Source organism: Macrobrachium nipponense, chromosome 2, assembly GCF_015104395.2.
Source record: "Macrobrachium nipponense isolate FS-2020 chromosome 2, ASM1510439v2, whole genome shotgun sequence".
In the NCBI taxonomy this organism is placed as follows: Eukaryota; Metazoa; Arthropoda; class Malacostraca; order Decapoda; family Palaemonidae; genus Macrobrachium; species Macrobrachium nipponense.
The window spans coordinates 101,709,056-101,727,052 of NC_087201.1; the positions used below are offsets into that span (position 1 = coordinate 101,709,056).

The 17,997-nt window shown below is 41.3% G+C and overlaps 1 protein-coding gene across 1 annotated transcript in view; it reads right to left on the minus strand.

Annotated features, from left to right (window-relative positions):
* Positions 1–16,798: 16,798 nt before the first annotated feature.
* Positions 16,799–17,997, minus strand: part of LOC135220849 (pro-resilin-like) — a 3,575-nt gene continuing 2,376 nt past the window's right edge. Inside the window, exon 3 of the mRNA XM_064258409.1 lies at positions 16,799–17,951. Coding sequence (XP_064114479.1) covers positions 17,670–17,951 — 282 coding nt within the window. The 3' untranslated portion in view covers positions 16,799–17,669. The remainder of the gene's footprint in view (positions 17,952–17,997) is intronic.

Below are 17,997 nucleotides of genomic sequence, written 5' to 3' on the forward strand. Positions count from 1 at the left end.
GATCTAGGCTATTACCATATAATTGGTAGGTTAGGTCTAGCTATTATATTTATTGCCCTCTCTCAGTACTGATACAAAATCATAACTAAAATGGAAATTTTATAGTGTAATGCTGGGATGGAAAGCATAACAAAAATGGGAAATTTATAGTGCTGTGATGGCGTAGAATATATTTTTCCTTATTTTTCCAGTTACAGCAAATTTTATGACAAAATCATTAGGATTACCCTTTTATCATAGGCACAGGATATTGGTACGGCAGCCGTATCCCTGATTGCAATAGATATTGGTAGGCAGTGAATTGCGCATGCGTCAGTTTCAAATAACATAGTGTAGGGGGGGTACTAGATTCTGTCAGTGGTTCCGTATTGCGCTATTGACTTGCTGTAGGTAAGCCAGTTTGCTAATCATGCAGCAGTTGCCGTACACTGTTGCTAAGAGCTATAGGTACGGCACTAGAAGATCAGCGACAGTAGTAATAATAGTCGAACTGAATTGTTTCGCTGAACATGTTCTGCAATTCAAAATGTCAAAGTGAAGCACCATACTGTCATCACCAAAGCAACAAAACATTTTGGCAGTAAATGAAAATATATAAAATCACAATAATAAACATACTTAGATTTTGACTATACACAGAAAAAATAAAACTAAACGAATCTATCTGTGTACCTACTTCAAATCTTCTTTGAATTTCCTCTGAACCGTGTAATAATACACCAGCTTTCGCTGAAAAACAGATGTTTTCAGGTTTCAACAAGCTGAAAAAAGCAATAGACGTCTAAAGAGTCAAACTTCCAGAAATTGTATATCCGTTCCGTAGGTCACGAACGATCGAATCGGTCCTGAAAAGAGCTCCGAAGAGAAGATTCCAAGAAGACTTGAAGTACACAGAAATCGTGCTCCGCTGTATTCATGGTAGTAAGGAAAACTACCAAAGTCGATCCTCTGGTAAACGGCCTAATCAATCGTAAGTAATCATCCAAATCAGGTATATATTAATAGCATGTTTCCCATATTGGACGCACTACTGACTGCTGCACTACCTTACTGGCAAAGCTTCAAATCTTCTTTGCATCTCCTCTTCGGAGCTCTTTTCAGGGCCGATTCGATCGTTCGTGACCTACGGATATACAATTTCTGGAAGTTTGACTCTTCATAGACGTCTATAGCTTTTTACAGCTCGTTGAAACCTAAAAACATCTGTTTTTCAGCGAAAACTGATGTATTATTATACGGCTCACGTTGGTAGATCGTCATTTTCTTGCTGTCACTGATATGCCCGAGGAGGTGAACCTGGTGAACAAGGGTTCGCGCATGCGCAATTCTCAGCCGTACCAATATCTATCGCAATTAGGGATACGGCTGCCGTACCAATATCCAGTTCGTTTCTTTTATATCATATACACATATGCTTGTTTCATATGTTAGTAATTTCAATTCGAAATCCATATTTCTGACTTTGCTTGGTTGACCACCAACCTGAAGGAGATAGTATCAATTTTGAACAGTAAGAAATGAGAGTCGTTTAACACCCATGGAAACATTTGAAAACCCATAATTCCTCACTGGTAAAGAAAGGGAGTACCAGTATTGTGCATTGGCAGGTGTATCACTGGATATGCGAAGAAACTATGCCTGGTAATAGGCCTAGTTTGTTAGAATCCTTCTTTAATGGTAATTACATACCTAGTTTTATTTTAAACAACCTAACCCTAACCTAACCTAACTTAGTATACAGCTTCATGATCCCAACCTGACTAGCTGGACCCTGCTACTATTCAAGATTATTATCATACCTTAGGTCTAATGACAAATGGAAGTAGCCTAGTATATGGGGTTGGTCTCCATCATCAGACTTCATCCAGTCTCAAGGGTAAAAAATTAACTTGAGGTGAATAATCTGGATGCTAGTATTGAAACAGTAGAGATAAATATAAATATATATAGGTATCTATGCATGTATATATATATAATATACATATACATATATATATATATATATATATATATATATATATATATATATATATATATATATATATATACAAACACACACACAGTGCAACCTCGGTTTTCGTACATAATCCATTCCGGAACCTCCTACGATATCTGAAACGTATGAAAACCGAATCAATTATTTTCATAAGGTATAATGTAAATAGTATTAATGTGTTTGAGACCCCCCAAAATATGAACAAAAAATATATTTACAGGGAATAAACACAGTTTTACACACAGAAAACAATGAGAAATAAATATAAATGATTATTGAAGTGAATAATGAACATTTAACATCACTCTTACCTTTCGGAAGACTGTAAGACTCTAGTTAGCGATGGAAGATGGAGAGGGAGAAGGAGAGGTTACTGCTTGGAAGGGGAATCCCCCTCCTGAAGGACTTCAGGTATCATGAACCTTTCTGGGGTTACTTCTCTAGGTTTTATTGGTCGCACTCTCTAAGGTTACTTCCCCACTTTGTTTTTACTGGCACTAGGACCAGCTTGAAAATCACTGGACCCTTTCCATAGACATTTGTGTCTGACGTCTCTTCAATATCTGCCCAAAATGATACAAAGCATTGTTATTAAATATGTTAGAGACATGGATTACAACATCTTTGTTAGGATGATGTGTCTCAGCAAATTTTTTTTTAAATCACTCCACTTTGCAAACATTTCTTTGATCACTCAAGTAAGCACAGTATCCCTTCTCTCTTCCTCCTCTTCCTCAGATTCTCATCTGCTGACTGTTGCTGTTCCTGCTGAAGATCTTGCAGCTCCTCAGTGGTTAGCTCTTCCCTGTGGACATCCACTAGCTCTTCCACATCTTGCCACTCACATCCATTTACCTCCCAAGAGACACAATAGACCCCACAACAGGCGCAGGGTCGTCAGGGCCAGCTTCAAACCCCTCTAAATCCTTCTAGAGGTAACACTCTGGACACAATTTTTTCCAAGTAGAGTTCACTGTCATGGAAGTTACTCCCTGCAAAATTCCTTGGTTGTAAGGCTTATGCAGTTGAAGATATTGAAGTGATCCTTCCAGAACTCCCTTAGGGTCAATTCAGTGTCTGAGGTCGCTTCAAAGCACCTTTGGAATAATGTCTTCGTGTACAGTTTCTTGAAGTTCAAGGGGATTTGCTGGTCCATGGACTGGATGAGAGTAGTGGTATTAGGGGGCAAGAACTTGACAGTAATGAATTTAAATTCGTCTAACGGCTGGTCTTCCAGGGCAGGAGGATGCGCAGGAGTATTGTCCATTACCAGGAGGCATTTGAGGGCCAATTGATTTTCTTGCAGGTATTTTTCCACACTTGGGCCAAACACTTCACTGACCCACTCAACAAAAAATTGCCTCATGACCCATGCTTTCTTATTGGCCTTTCATATCACAGGCAGTTTATTTTTGATCACATTGTTTTTCTTGAATACTCGATGAGTGTTAGCCTGTCTTTCATAGGCTTGTGCACTGACAATGAACTTTCCTCCTGCGTGATGTAGGTCTGTTTTGGCATTTTGTTCCAGAACAGGCCTGTCTCATCACAATTGAAGCCCTCTTGTGGGAGGAATCCTTCAGCCTCAAAATACTCCTTGAATTGCCCAACAAATTCTTTGGCGGCATGTTTATCTGAACTTGCAGCCTTCCCATGCCGTACGATACTATGGATGCCCGTATGCTTTCTGAATTTTTCAAACCAGCCTCTGCTGGCCTTGAAATCACTAAGAACAGCACTTTTTGTTGGTATTTTCTTACTTAAATCGGCATGCAACATCCTAGCTTTCTCACAAAGGATTGCTTCAGATGCACTATCCCCCACTAACTGTTTTTCGTTGATCCACACCAACAACAGCTTTGCAACATCTTCTGCTAGTTGGGATCTCTGTTTAGCTAATGACATGACGCCTTTTGCAACATCAGCTGCCTTGATTTCATGTTTTTTGCTAGGATAGAGCTTGATTGTCGACACTGACTTGCTGTACATCCTAGCGAGATCAGTTACACATGCACCACTTTCATATTTTGCTACTAGTCCTTTCTTGAATTCTATCATATTTCTGGTCATTTCCACTGAAGGGGTGGCACTTGCAGCTTTCTTTGAATCCATGATGGCTACTTTGCAATGAGTTTTATGGCGAAATTGGCACAAAACACAAGAAACACTTGCGTTGATGCTGACTACAAGAGTGGAGATGCTGGTTAGACAACAAACAAAACCAGAATGGGTCATGAGAGAAAACGAGATGCTTTGTTGGGGCACTTCATATGCAGCCTGGTCACGCTCTGGGCTCTGAATGGAGCATTTCTGAGTGTACGAAAGCCGAGAAAACGTATGATAACCGGGACAAAATTTCAGACAACAAAGTCTATGAAAACCAAAACTTATGAAAGGAGAGGGGTACGAAAACCGAGGTTTGACTGTATAAGTATATGTATGTTATACAAAAACACTGTGAGCTGTACCCATGAGCATGTTTGGCTAGATGGAAGAGCTTGTGGGTACAAATGCTTGTTGTGAAAACCCTCACGACTGGGGTTAACCGGACAGCAATCGGTCTATCACGAAATACGAGTAAGCAAGGCAGAACAGAATTTTACAAGATTTTATCAAAAGAATAGATATTTAAACCCTATAACTACTCTCACAATAATCTAATGCAACACCCTTGAAACTTACCAATCACTAATCAACTTCACGGAGGACCACTTGGCCCATAAGAGATTCACAGATGAACTTTGATGTGAAAATTCAAGGAAAATTCAGCTAATTCACAAACTAAGAATCATTGAGGGTCGGGGAATACAATATCACTACTTACGGTTATGATACATGGCAGAAGGACGCAATTCAATGAACTCTGACTTGAATAAACTAACAAATGCACATAGTGGAGAATTCTCTAGCTGGCGACCAGGGAGAGAGAGAAATTATATGCAGCCTACCTCGTTAAAGTTCAGTGACGGAAGGAAGCTCATCCTCACTTTTGGCGCGTTGTGCGTGATCAATTAGGCATTATTCTAATGCTCCTGATTTGATCCCTGGATAGTTCTTTAACAATTTATGTAATGAAAAGAAATATAGACACACATCCCACGACCTGGACGAATAAAACCCCAAATACAGACCAATACACACAAATGTACAGAGAACCATCACCTTCTTGCCGCCAGCTATGTATTCCATTACTCCCGATTTGGGATCGTGGCAGATTTATGTCAAATAAAGACTGCACACGTCTTTTCATGACGACACTTTTTCCCATAAGCAATATTGAGAAAGGAATTCATTGGTCTTTGGCCCTGAAATAGTTCCATAAAAAACATTTTTAGGCAGTAATTGGGCTTTTGGTGACAATATTAGTTTGCTCCTACACGGTATACAAACCTATTGGTCTTTATATAGGAATAGAGTGGACCCCCCGTATTCACGCACTCTGGATTTTTGGACTCATATATTCGCAGATTTCTCCCTGGAACATATACCCCCATTATTTTCGGAATATTTGCCTATTTGCGATATTTTTCTATGAGAAATATCCGCAAATTCCTGTTTTTTTTGGAGTTCGTCGTAAAATGCACTTTTTGCGATAAAACTATTAAAAAACCAGTTATAAACATTTCTAATGGGGTTTTCTTGAGTTTTAACTATCAGAATAGGCAGTTTAAACGTATTTATAGGGGTTTCAAATATTCACAGATTGTAGCTATTCGCAGGGGTGTCTGGTACACACCCATTCACGGGGGGAACACTGTACTATTCACTGAAGCTGGAAACTGGCTGTTAAACTTTCATCAAGATGTATGGTAGTTAACTACCCGAGTACAGGGGGAATCCGCCCTGTTGGTAGAACGTCACTTGACTTTCAGCCACCTTGTACTGCCCTCTGCTCTGCCTGCTGTTTATATCTTTTTAAGTTTCTGCAACATTTTTACTTTCCCGGGGGAATTGATCTTTTGTTGTTTTTGCTGGACCCCATTAACCCGACTTTGCTCTCAGGCGTGGAGGTGAACAAACTCCGAGAGACTTGACAGTCTCGGGGTCTCTAAGGAGTTCCTTCTATGTGAGGTTTACTGGGTCATCTTTGCATCTCTCATGCCCTTGCTCCTTCGGTGACCTACACCTCCACCACAATCACCACTTCCACAGTAACCATGACTATTACCTGATGCCAATGGGTGTTTCTATAGACCCCACCCTTACAACCCCAGCAGTAGTCCATAAAACTAATGCTTCAGTTATGGCATCTCCTGTACCAGTCACTGCTCCCTGGGTTTAGGTTCTTGTCTTCCTCCAACCTTGGGGAGCAGATCCTCCATGCCCTCTTGAAGAAGTTGAAGAAGTCCATGAAGTTGAAGAAGAAAACTAGGAAAGCTTCATCTTCATTGTTGTCTTCCTCTTCTGTTTCCGCTTCCTCCCCTCCCCCTCCAAAGCCCACAAGCAGAGGAAAAGGGAGGTCGCTGCTCTCACCTACGAGAAGCCCCATTCTGGGTCTTCTGAAGGGGTGGCTGCCTCTCCGAGAAAGACACTAGGATCTCTTGCTAGCTCACCCAGGTCATCGGACTCTTGGAGACTTGATAACTCAGGAGCTGAGTATGCCCAATCCTCTGAGGAGAACCAGGTATCCAGCACTTTAAATCTGGTTTTGGTCCCATAATGTAGTGCTGTGCCTGCCTCTTCTCAAATCTCTCAGGAGCCTCAAACGGAGAGTGAAGCTTCAAGCAGAGAGGTCGTCTGTGGAGCCCTCATGCCCAATGGAAGACTCAAGTGCGCAAGCCTCTAAGAAGGTGAGAGCAACTCTGGTAACTAGTCCTCGGTCTGGTTTAGGCACGCAAGAGAGGAAGGGGTCTAAGTGGACAGGCAGTTCCCCTCCCCCTTCTACTACTCTAACGAGTATGTCTAGAGCTTAATGAAAATGACCATAAATAAACAAATTTTGTGTTGCCGCCGCTACAGACGTTATGATTTTGTTTTCATCCACTCATTGCAAATGGTTGACAGACTAACTGGCAACATCTAGTGCTAACTGCCCTGTGTCCAATGCAGTCATAGGCTAGACCTAACCTACTGCGAGCATACTGGGTAGACATAAAAGTTGTTACTAATAAACACTAAAAAACAAGTCTAATTATTACAGTAAATTGTGTTACTGGACTAAATTATAAAATCATAAGTAAATTTTCACTCACCTGTAAAATGAAAATTACCGTAAATAAAAAAATTTTGTGTTGCTGCAACAGGTCACCAGGATGGCGCTGTGATTTTGTTTCATCCACTCATTGCAAATGTCTGACAGGCTAATTGCTGACATATCATCAGCAATTATTTGTAACTTTGTGATAACCGACTGATAATTTGACTTGTTTTCAATAAGTATTTTATTTTGAATGCTGAGGCTATCCTACTGATAAACATAATTTAGAATTTAATGTTTGATTTCTAGAATGGTAGAATAAGACAACCCCCAATTTTTAGGGGTAAATTTTAAGTTTTAAAGGTCATCTTATATGAGGAAATATACGTTATATTGAAAACAAGCCGCTAACTGCTGATGTATCGTAAGCAATTTTTCATAAGTTTGTGATAACAGACTGATAATTTAACTTGTGGTTGTGCTCTTGGCTCCAACAGTGCTTGTGGATACAACGACATTTTATTAAATAAGTGTGCTTGTGTCTCCAGTTACTCTTGGCCCCATACACTTTGGGTACAGGTCCCACTGTGTATATATATATATACAGAGAATTAGATGGCAAGATAAAGTGAAGGAAGATATGGAGAGAAGAGGTTTTGTGGAGGATGATGCCTTTGATGGAAGGCAGTGGAGAAGGCGCATCAGGCAACCGACCCCTTATTGTAGGGATAACGGTGGGAAAGAAGATATATATATATATATATAATATATATATATATATATATATATATATATATATATATGTGTGTGTGTGTGTGTGTGTGTGTGTGTGTATTTCTGTGTGTTAAAACCCTTAAAATATCCTAATTAAATTAAAAATCAATTAACGTGACTTGTATTATGAATGAGAGTTGTTGCAATTGATGAGGTTGTAATCGATTCAGACATATATAGCATCCTGGTGTTATGCAATATTAATACCACAAGAATCTAAGTACGCAACGTGCTCATCAACATACACCACTCGTTTAGATTATGCTATTTCCCATCAATTTAAAATTAACTGCAATTTTATCATATATTTTACAGAACGGTTTAACTGTAAGTTTTCGTAGATATTTTTATATTTGGCTGTTTTAAGCTATTCGTGTTTGCTAAACTGTTTAAAATCATACCGTTGACTCAACAAGGCTTACATAGAATGTAAATTTAACAATACAAACAGATTACAGCTAACCTAGCTGTAGAATAACCAGCACAGGTCATAAAATTAGATTTTATTTCCAAGATAAAAATACACATTTAAATAACTTGTATTGTTATTAAGTCAAACCAAGCCTATGGCAAACTCTTCAAGACAATCGAGATCTGTTCAGTAACCATGGAAAGAATGGCAGAATTATTCAAAGCTACCTACTTGGCAATGTTTAGGCAGTGCAATAACATCATGGACTTTCTCATTCATCAGACGTCGTAGGAACAATTTCATGAGGTAGCCTACCGTACAAGCTGAGAAAATGCGAGACCGTCTGTGCTGAAGTTATGAGAATCCAAGTAGTGATACAAATGTATCAGAACTGTATATTGCTCAACAATTAACAGAGTTTTCTTGAGTAATCAAATCTGGAAGAGTGCTATTCCACTCTGTAACGTATATTGAAGTTTGGCTGGTGAAATCCTCTCCCATTCACTCAACATAATTAAAAATAAGGTATATTTGTATGAAGTATATTATTAGGATTATAAGTGATACTTTTATTTTGAATTAGCCTTAAGCTGCCAAGTATTTCATTCTTTGAAGGAGATCGTGCCGGAAGGAATGAACAACTGGGATCACGCCCCTAAGCATCTGGTGCTCGAAGACCCACCTGTCCAAGTACCTACCACGCCCAGCACTGCTTATCTCCGATTTTAATTTACATATAGTGGGAATAACGTTTTGGGTTTTACAATGGAAGCTTTCTGATGGTTGCAAATGTTATATGTAGTCTTTTCAATAATCCAGGCGGAGCAGCGGCTGATGTGTTATGGGAAAAATATAACTATACTTTTTTCACGGTAGTGGGAACCTTAACGAACATTCTAAAGGAGTTTCCCATAAAACTGGTCATACTATGGTTATCAGTACGTTATAATTAAAATTTTGTTCCTCTTGTTACTCACCGCTGAAAGGGAACCCTCTTTTTAAGGAAGTGCGTCCGTTTACCTCTATCAGGGAGAGGGTGATAAGGACCATCAGTTTTGATTATTTTTACTACCAGGTTATATGGCCAACGTTTCGTTGATAATCATGGCTGCAGGTTAACTACGAAGCCTTCTTTTTTTTCTTAGAGCGTTGGTATAAATAAGAAAGTTAAATTGATTGGCTGAATGTAAAATTTAAAATATCTCAATTGTATTTCATATATCTGGGAAACAGTGGAAGGTCAGTAAATTGATTCAGAGAGCTGAAAAATACGCATGACAATAAGTAGTCTATTATTACAAACGATATTACAAAAGAAAAAGAATTGGCCAAACGATAGCTTGGGTTTTGAAAGAGGTACTTTGTGTGTGTGTTGTTGTGGGTGGGGGGGTTAGGTTCTCCTTAAGGTCACTTTAGTAGATATAAAGCACCTGGCTTATGACTTAAGTGCTCCCTGAATTCGCACCTGATGTATGCTGTGTTGTGCTTACCAAATGATATCTTGGTTTACTGTAATGTCATTTTTGTCTTGCGATTAGTTAATATTCCTATTGAGGACCTGTAGACTCTTCTCTAACTGACGAACCCTCAGTGCGACAGTTCTTCTATTTAAGACTAACTGTTAACTAAAGCATGAAGGGTACTTTGGTTATACTAATGGCAGTACTCTAATCAATAATAATAAAAATTTATTATTATTATTATTTATTTATTTATTTTTTTGCTCTATCACAGTCCTCCAATTCGACTGCTTGGTATTTATAGTGTGGGGTTCCGGGTTGCGTCCTGCCTCCTTAGGAGTCCATCACTTTTCTTACTATGTGCGCCGTTTCTAGGATCACACTCTTCTGCATGAGTCCTGGAGCTACTTCACCCTCTAGTTTTTCTAGATTCCTTTTCAGGGATCTTGGGATCGTGCCTAGTGCTCCTATGATTATGGGTACGATTTCCACTGGCATATCCCATATCCTTCTTATTTCTATTTTCAGATCTTGATACTTATCCATTTTTTCCCTCTCTTTCTCTTCAACTCTGGTGTCCCATGGTATTGCGACATCAATGAGTGATACTTTCTTCTTGACTTTGTCAATCAACGTCACGTCTGGTCTATTTGCACGTATCACCCTATCCGTTCTGATACCATAGTCCCAGAGGATCTTGAGCCTGATCGTTTTCTATCACTCCCCTCAGGTTGGTGCTCGTACGACTTATTACTGCAAGGTAGCTGATGTTTCTTGCACAGGCTCCAGTGGAGGGCTTTTGCCACTGAATCATGCCTCTTTTTGTACTGGTTCTGTGCAAGTGCCGGGCATTCGCTTGCTATGTGGTTTATGGTTTCATTTTTCGTATTGCACTTCCTACATATGGGAGAGATATTATTTCCGTCTATCGTTCTTTGAACATATCTGGTTCTTAGGGCCTGAGCCGCTGTTATCATTCCTTCAGTTTCCTTCTTTAGCTCTCTCCTCTGTAGCCATTGCCATGTGTCATCGCTGGCTAGTTCTTTAGTCTGTCTCATGTATTGTCCGTGCATTGGTTTGTTGTGCCAGTCCTCTGTTCTGTCTGTCATTCTCCTATCTCTGTATATTTCTGGGTCTTCGTCTACTTTTATTAGTCCTTCTTCCCATGCACTCTTTAGCCACTCGTCTTCACTGGGTTCAGATATTGCTTCAGTGCTCTGTTCTCGATGTTGACGCAGTCCTCTATACTTAGTAGTCCTCTCCCTCCTTCCTTTCGTGTTATGTATAGTCCTGTCCGTATTTGCTCTTGGGTGTAGTGCTTTGTGTATTGTCATATATTCCTGGTTTTCTGATCTATGCTGCAGAGTTCTGCCTTCGTCCATTCCACTATTCCTGCGCTGTATCTGATTACTGGCTCTGCCCATGTGTTTATGGCTTTTATCATATTTCCGGCGTTGAGTTTTGACTTGAGTATCGCCTTGAGTCTCTACATATATTCTTTCCTGATCGTGTCCTTCATCTCTTGGTGTTTTATATCCCCTCCTTCCATTATTCCCAGGTATTGTATCCTGTCTCATCTATGTGTTTGATGTTGCTCCCATCTGGCAGCTTTTATCCCTTCAGTTCTCGTTACTTTGCCTTTGTTTTTGTATGTTGACTAAGGCGCATTTTTCTATTCCAAACTCCATCCTGATGTCCCCAGATACAATCCTTACAGTCTGGATTAGGGTATCTATTTCCTTGATGCTCTTACCATACAGCTTGATGTATTATTATTATTATTATTATTATTATTATTATTATTATTTATTAAAAATAATGGCAGAATTCACAGAATTGATTTTGTACAATATTCTTTCAATTCTCCTTATGATTTGCCTTTCAAGGCACACTGGTATTATAAAGCAGCTGTCCTAATTCATCGTGCTGTAGGTCGTCAACGGAAATTTCGGGCGGGCTGGTGTTATCAAAAGCAAACTGGTTATCAGGGACAGGCTGGGGTCGTCAACAGGTATACAGGTGCGCTTCGTAGGTCGGGAACAGGCCGTAGTCGTCAGGGGTCTATCCGGTATTTCTTGTTATTTCTTCTTTTCTGGTTTTTAAAGGCGTCTACATGTTTCGGCCACCTCGTTTGGCCATCTTCGGGACGGGATCGCTGAGTGCAATGGTCTGTGTCAGATGTATTCACGCTATTTATTGCATTCGGTTGGCTTGAAGAAACGGGTACCTCACTTTTCATTGGCAATACCTGTGACGTCGCGAGCGATGTCATCAGGGGGCCCGTTGCTGGTTGGCTGTCCTCTTCGTGGGCGGAGCCTCATCCTTATTGGTGATGGTGGAGGTCCCCTCGAAGGGCGTGCTACCAGGTCGTCCTCAGGGCGAGAGCTTGAGCTGCGATCACCCTCAAGGTTACTAGGGACGTCCTCAGGATGAGAGCTAACGCTTCTATCATCCATCGAGGATCCCTCTGGTGCGATGGTCGTTGTGGGGCGGTGTCTGCTGCTCTCCTGACGGCGGTGGGGAGGAGGAAGGTCTCCTGCTGTGATGTTCAAACTGGGCTTCTCCCTCCCGATGTGCAGCGCTTCTAAGATTCGCAAACGACGTAGATCGGGTGCTTGGTCGATAACCTCGAAGTTACCGACGATGTCGCTGCGTCGGATTCTTTTATTATGGGCAGTCCTTGCATGATTAAATACTGTTCTTCCTGCGCGTGACAGGAGATCCTCTTGGAGAGGCGCATTGACGTCATCCCGATGTAAGTTCCGAGGCATCCTCGGATTGGGCACGTATATCTGTAAATGACGTTCGTCCTCTTCAAGGGATCCTGCAACGGTGCGGGGTTATTTTTCATAATAAGACTGCATGTTTTTTATTTGTATAAAAATATGATCAAGTTGATCTTGCTTGTTGTTGTCGGTCGGGGAAACGTGATTCCTGATTATTTCCCGTAGGGCTCGCTCGTCTTCTTTATACCGCCGATGGAAGGTGCCCTTATAGAAAAAATTAATTTTCTGCTGGGGGTCTGGGCGGGGTTCCTGTAGGTACCATTTTTCCATGCTCTTCCTGAAGACGTTCTGGATGCTTCGGTTGGTGTGTCCGTTGTTTACTAGGACCTGGGCTGCACGTTCCATCTCCTTATGGTATTATGCCCATGTTGAACAATGGGAAAGAGCTCTCCTGACGTAGGCGCTGATGGTGGTGTCCTTATAGCGTTCAGGGCATTCACTCTCGCCGTTCAGACACATTCCCAGGTTCGTGGGCTTCGTGTAAACCCTTGTAGCGAACGCACCCTCCTTCTGTTCAACCAGGACGTCCAGGAAGGGAAGACGGCCATCACGGCTATATTCGATGGTAAATCGTAAACGGCTGTGGGTGTGGAAGGCTTGACGTATTTCCTCGATCTCCTCCCTCGTTCCTGCTTGGATGAAAGTGCCATTCTATATATCTTACGTATATAGATGGCTTCCTAATACTCCTAAAGACACGCTCCTCCACTATGCCCATATAAAAGTTCGCAAACAGGACCCCGAGGGGGGATCCCATTGCTACACCATCGATTTGTAAGTACATATGGCCATGGTGTTATTGAATGAGCCTCTTGGTGCATATTTCCAGCAGAGAGCGAAGAGGGCGTGTTCGGGGATATTCAGCGGGTCGGTGGATGGGTCTCTGTAGACACGTTCAAGGATCATTTCGATGGTTTCATCTACAGGAACGTTAGTAAACAGCGACTCCACATCCATCGATGCAATACTGCCTCCAGGGGCGCGGATCTTAAGGCTGCAGAAACTCCGCAGACGACTTCAAACTATGTGTGCTGGGGATGTAGGGGGTGAGAATAGTATTTAGTTGTTTAGCAAGGTGGTATGTGGGTGCTGGTATTTGGCTAATGATAGGTCTTAAAGGATTTCCATGTTTGTGAGTTTTCACATTACCGTAGATGGAACGTGCAGCCCAGGTCCTAGTAAACAACGGACACACCAACCGAAGCATCCAGAACGTCTTCAGGAAGAGCATGGAAAAATGGTACCTACAGGAACCCCGCCCAGACCCCCAGCAGAAAATTAATTTTTTCTATAAGGGCACCTTCCATCGGCGGTATAAAGAAGACGAGCGAGCCCTACGGGAAAATAATCAGGAATCACGTTTCCCCGACCGACAACAACAAGCAGATCAACTGATCATATTTTATACAAATAAAAAAACATGCAGTCTTATTATGAAAAATAACCCCGCACCGTTGCAGGATCCCTTGAAGAGGACGAACGTCATTTACAGATATACGTGCCCAATCCGAGGATGCCTCGGAACTTACATCGGGATGACGTCAATGCGCCTCTCCAAGAGGATCTCCTGTCACGCGCAGGAAGGAGCAGTATTTAATCATGCAAGGACTGCCCATAATAAAAGAATCCGACGCAGCGACATCGTCGGTAACTTCGAGGTTATCGACCAGCTTGCCCGATCTACGTCGTTTTGCGAATCTTAGAAGCGCTGCACATCGGGAGGGGGGAAGAAGCCAGTTTTGAACATCACACAGGAGACCTTCCTCCTCCCCACCGCCGTCGGAGAGCAGCAGACACCGCCCCACAACGACCATCGCACCAGAGGGATCCTGAGGATGATAGAAGCGTTAGCTCTCATCCTGAGGACGTCCCTAGTAACCTTGAGGGTGATCGCAGCTCAAGCTCTCGCCCTGAAGGACGAACCTGGTAGCACGCCCTTCGAGGGGACCTCCACCATCACCAATAAGGATGAGGCTCCGCCCACGAAGAGGACAGCCAACCAGCAACGGGCCCCCTGATGACATCGCTCGCGACGTCACAGGTATTGCCCAATGAAAAGTGAGGTACCCGTTTCTTCAAGCCAACCGAATGCAATAAATAGCGTGAATACATCTGACACAGACCATTGCACTCAGCGATCCCGTCCCGAAGATGGCCAAACGAGGTGGCCGAAACATGTAGACGCCTTTAAAAACCAGAAAAGAAGAATAACAAGAAATACCGGATAGACCCCTGACGACTACGGCTGTTTCCCGACCTACGAAGAGCACCTGTATACCTGTTGACGACCCCAGCCTGTTTCCCATGATAACCAGTTTGCTTTTGATAACACCAGCCCGCCCGAAATTTCCGTTGACGACCTACAGCACGATGAACATTGGACAGCTGCTTTATAATACCAGTGTGCCTGAAAGGCAAATCATAAGGAGAATTGAAAGAATATTGTACAAAATCAATTCTGTGAATTCTGCCATTATTTTTAATAAAACTTGTTTGAAAGAAGGTCTGTTTCCAGCATATTATTATTATTATTATTATTATTAGAGTCAAACTAGCACCTTGATACATACAGACATGGGAAGAGCGAGACAGTGACTTAGGTGATAATTACATGTATTTATTTTTTGGCTTTTGTACGTCAACTTTTTTTTATTTAATGAAGTATAATTTTAAATGTACATGACGTCATGAGTTTGTGTTATGTTGCCAATATGGCGAATGCTATATATTGCTACTTCGTAGATACTTAGATTTCTTCTTAAACTGATCATATTGAGTTAGTTCTTTTTCGTGTTACATTGAGATGACTTTTGCATCAGCCCAGTCTCCAGCCCGTAGCCCGTTGAGCAGTCGTTCCTTTTTCCAAGAATGATAAGGAAATTGTATCGCATTTATACCTTAGGGAATCTTGGTTACCAAATAAAAGTAGGCTGACCACAGAGTCTGATGAATACGAGAGATGGAGGAGAATAAAACATTATTTTATATAATTTCTCTTCATTTTCAAACAAAACACAGATATTGAAGACAAAATTCCTGATGAATCAAGAAAATTTTACATATCAATGATTTCAACAAAATTAACTATCAAAGCAAAACTTGGGCCAGTATTATCTACTAGTTGTTGAAAAATAGTTGTTATTCACCATGTGGAATATCTCATTTGAGAGAGAGTACGCAGAAATAACCAGGCATATAGTGGAAACGTTAATATACCATCTGACAAAGTTGAGAATATGAAATAAAAAAAACTATACATCAAAACAATTGCTGTTGAACTTGCGCAGATATTTTTTTCCCCGAGACCTGGAATTTTGGAAAAGTACCAAGGAAGGTTAGTAATACCAGTAGGAAAAGAAATAACCTCAGGGAAGGTTTGAAGACTAGATGAGGCTCAAAGTGCTGTATCAACTTGAGTAAAATCAGTGTCTGGAAGCAGCAGAACTGCAACGATGTGCGTAATAATACGAGAGAGAGAGAGAGAGGGATTCATCTTATAGTGTAACTAGGTACTGGAAATGGTAAGCGATGTGCTATTTACCAGCAAAATTAAAGCAAACAAAGCAGACTAGAAAGTTGCTAAGGAACCAAGATGAAGACTAACACTGGATAGTTGTCTGCAGGATTAGAAATGATAAACTTCCTAAGTGGCAGTGCTACAAAACAAACTACATCTTAAAGGTAATACGCAAGCAAAAAAGTTACTTAAGCAAAACCGCTAAGACTTACCAAGCAAGGGACAGGAATAATTGCATACTTAACTGACTATTTGGATGCGTGTTGCAAGCGGGGAAAATGAAACCAAGCAAAATAAGTAAACTACAAGAATCCTCAAGCAAAGACTTGCAAATCTGTTCTCAAAAGCTGAAGTAATTGAAGCATTCTCCCGGTTAAAAGTGAAGCAAGCAGTTTGAACTGAAAGAAGTTGACAGCATTCTGCCGAGTTGATGAGGAATATACTAATGTCGAGTCACAAGCGAGCAAAGTAAAGCGTGTAGAAATAGACTCACTGGGTAATTGAAAAACTTGTTTAATTGTACTCTGGAGTCGAAAGGAAAGTAGTGTTAAAATGCTTTAAATCCCATAAAAATATATTTATGTAACTGTCAAATTCAATACATGAATCAAAGCTTTAAAAATCTGAAACAACAATCATGAATGATTAAGTGACAAATTCAAGTGAGTACGAGAGTGCACAGAGGAATTAGATGCGAGTAAACTGATATAATGGAATGAGATGCGTTTTTATTGTCCGTACTAAGCAGAAGCGTTACAGGTCAGATTGTGAAATAGAAACTTATCTAAAGCTGGTAAACTGAAATGGAAATATGATAACATGCGCATGAACCGAGGGCATTGAATGCTGCAGGAGCGAGACGTTTAAGTTTCAACAATGGCAGTAAAAAAGAAAGACTCATTCCACATGAGAATAGCAGTAACTAAGCATCAGCTTGGAATTAATTGCACACTGCCAGTTGGCAGTAGTTCAATTTCATCCTTATATGAAGAAGAGAGAAACTTTCTCTGAACAAGTCATTCTTTAGTTTGCAACTTAATTATAAATTGTCTAGATTTGCAAAGCATACGAACCAGAAGAATCACATCATTCATCATTATTCTAAGAAATTAAGTCTATACTCCTCAATCTAGCAGCTTCTGGCAATACTACTTCTTGTGGGGCTGAAGTAGAATATCCAAGGGCATCGCTTGTGATCGTGTGAAGACATGGAAATCCTCTCGGTCTTTTGATGAGTTCTTTCGTTTGTCCCTCGTAGATGTGGGCCATGAGCACTGCCTACCTAGAGATTTCTCTGTTTCTGTCGTCATCTCTTCTGAAGCAGATTGTTATTGTCTGCTGAACGTTTTATTGATCGAATATATGATTACTGTTCAATTGAAAATATGGTTACATTAAAAGTATGCTTCCTGCTGAAGATAATTATCTGGTATGGAAATATTTAGCTGACAGCCCCGATATTCCTTGATGTATGTGTGCTACCTCTTGATTTCTGTCTCATTGAAGATAGCTGTCTGATGAAGGCGGTTTGCTCTTGAACGATTCCTCACCAGGCAGCAGTTGGGAGCTGTCAGTTGCTGGACGCCTTTACTGATAGCCACCGCCTCCGCCTCCGCCTCCACCACCGCCACCGCCACCGCCACCACCAGGATTAATGATGGGGCCTACCCCTCCGGCAGGTTGCTCGTAGCTGACTCGGGCTCTGTAGCCGTCATTCCCGTCCACTTTGTATTTGACTATCTGGGTCCTGCCGTCCGGGAGGAGGACTCGGTACTCTCCCTCAGACTGCTCTCCTTCGCGCTGCTCGGCGTGGCCGTAGTAGTTTCCGGAGGCCGAGTCGCTGTTGTCGTAGGAGAAGGAGTACGATGCCTTCCAGGGACAGAGGAAAACGGTTAGACATAATTCTGTGAATTCA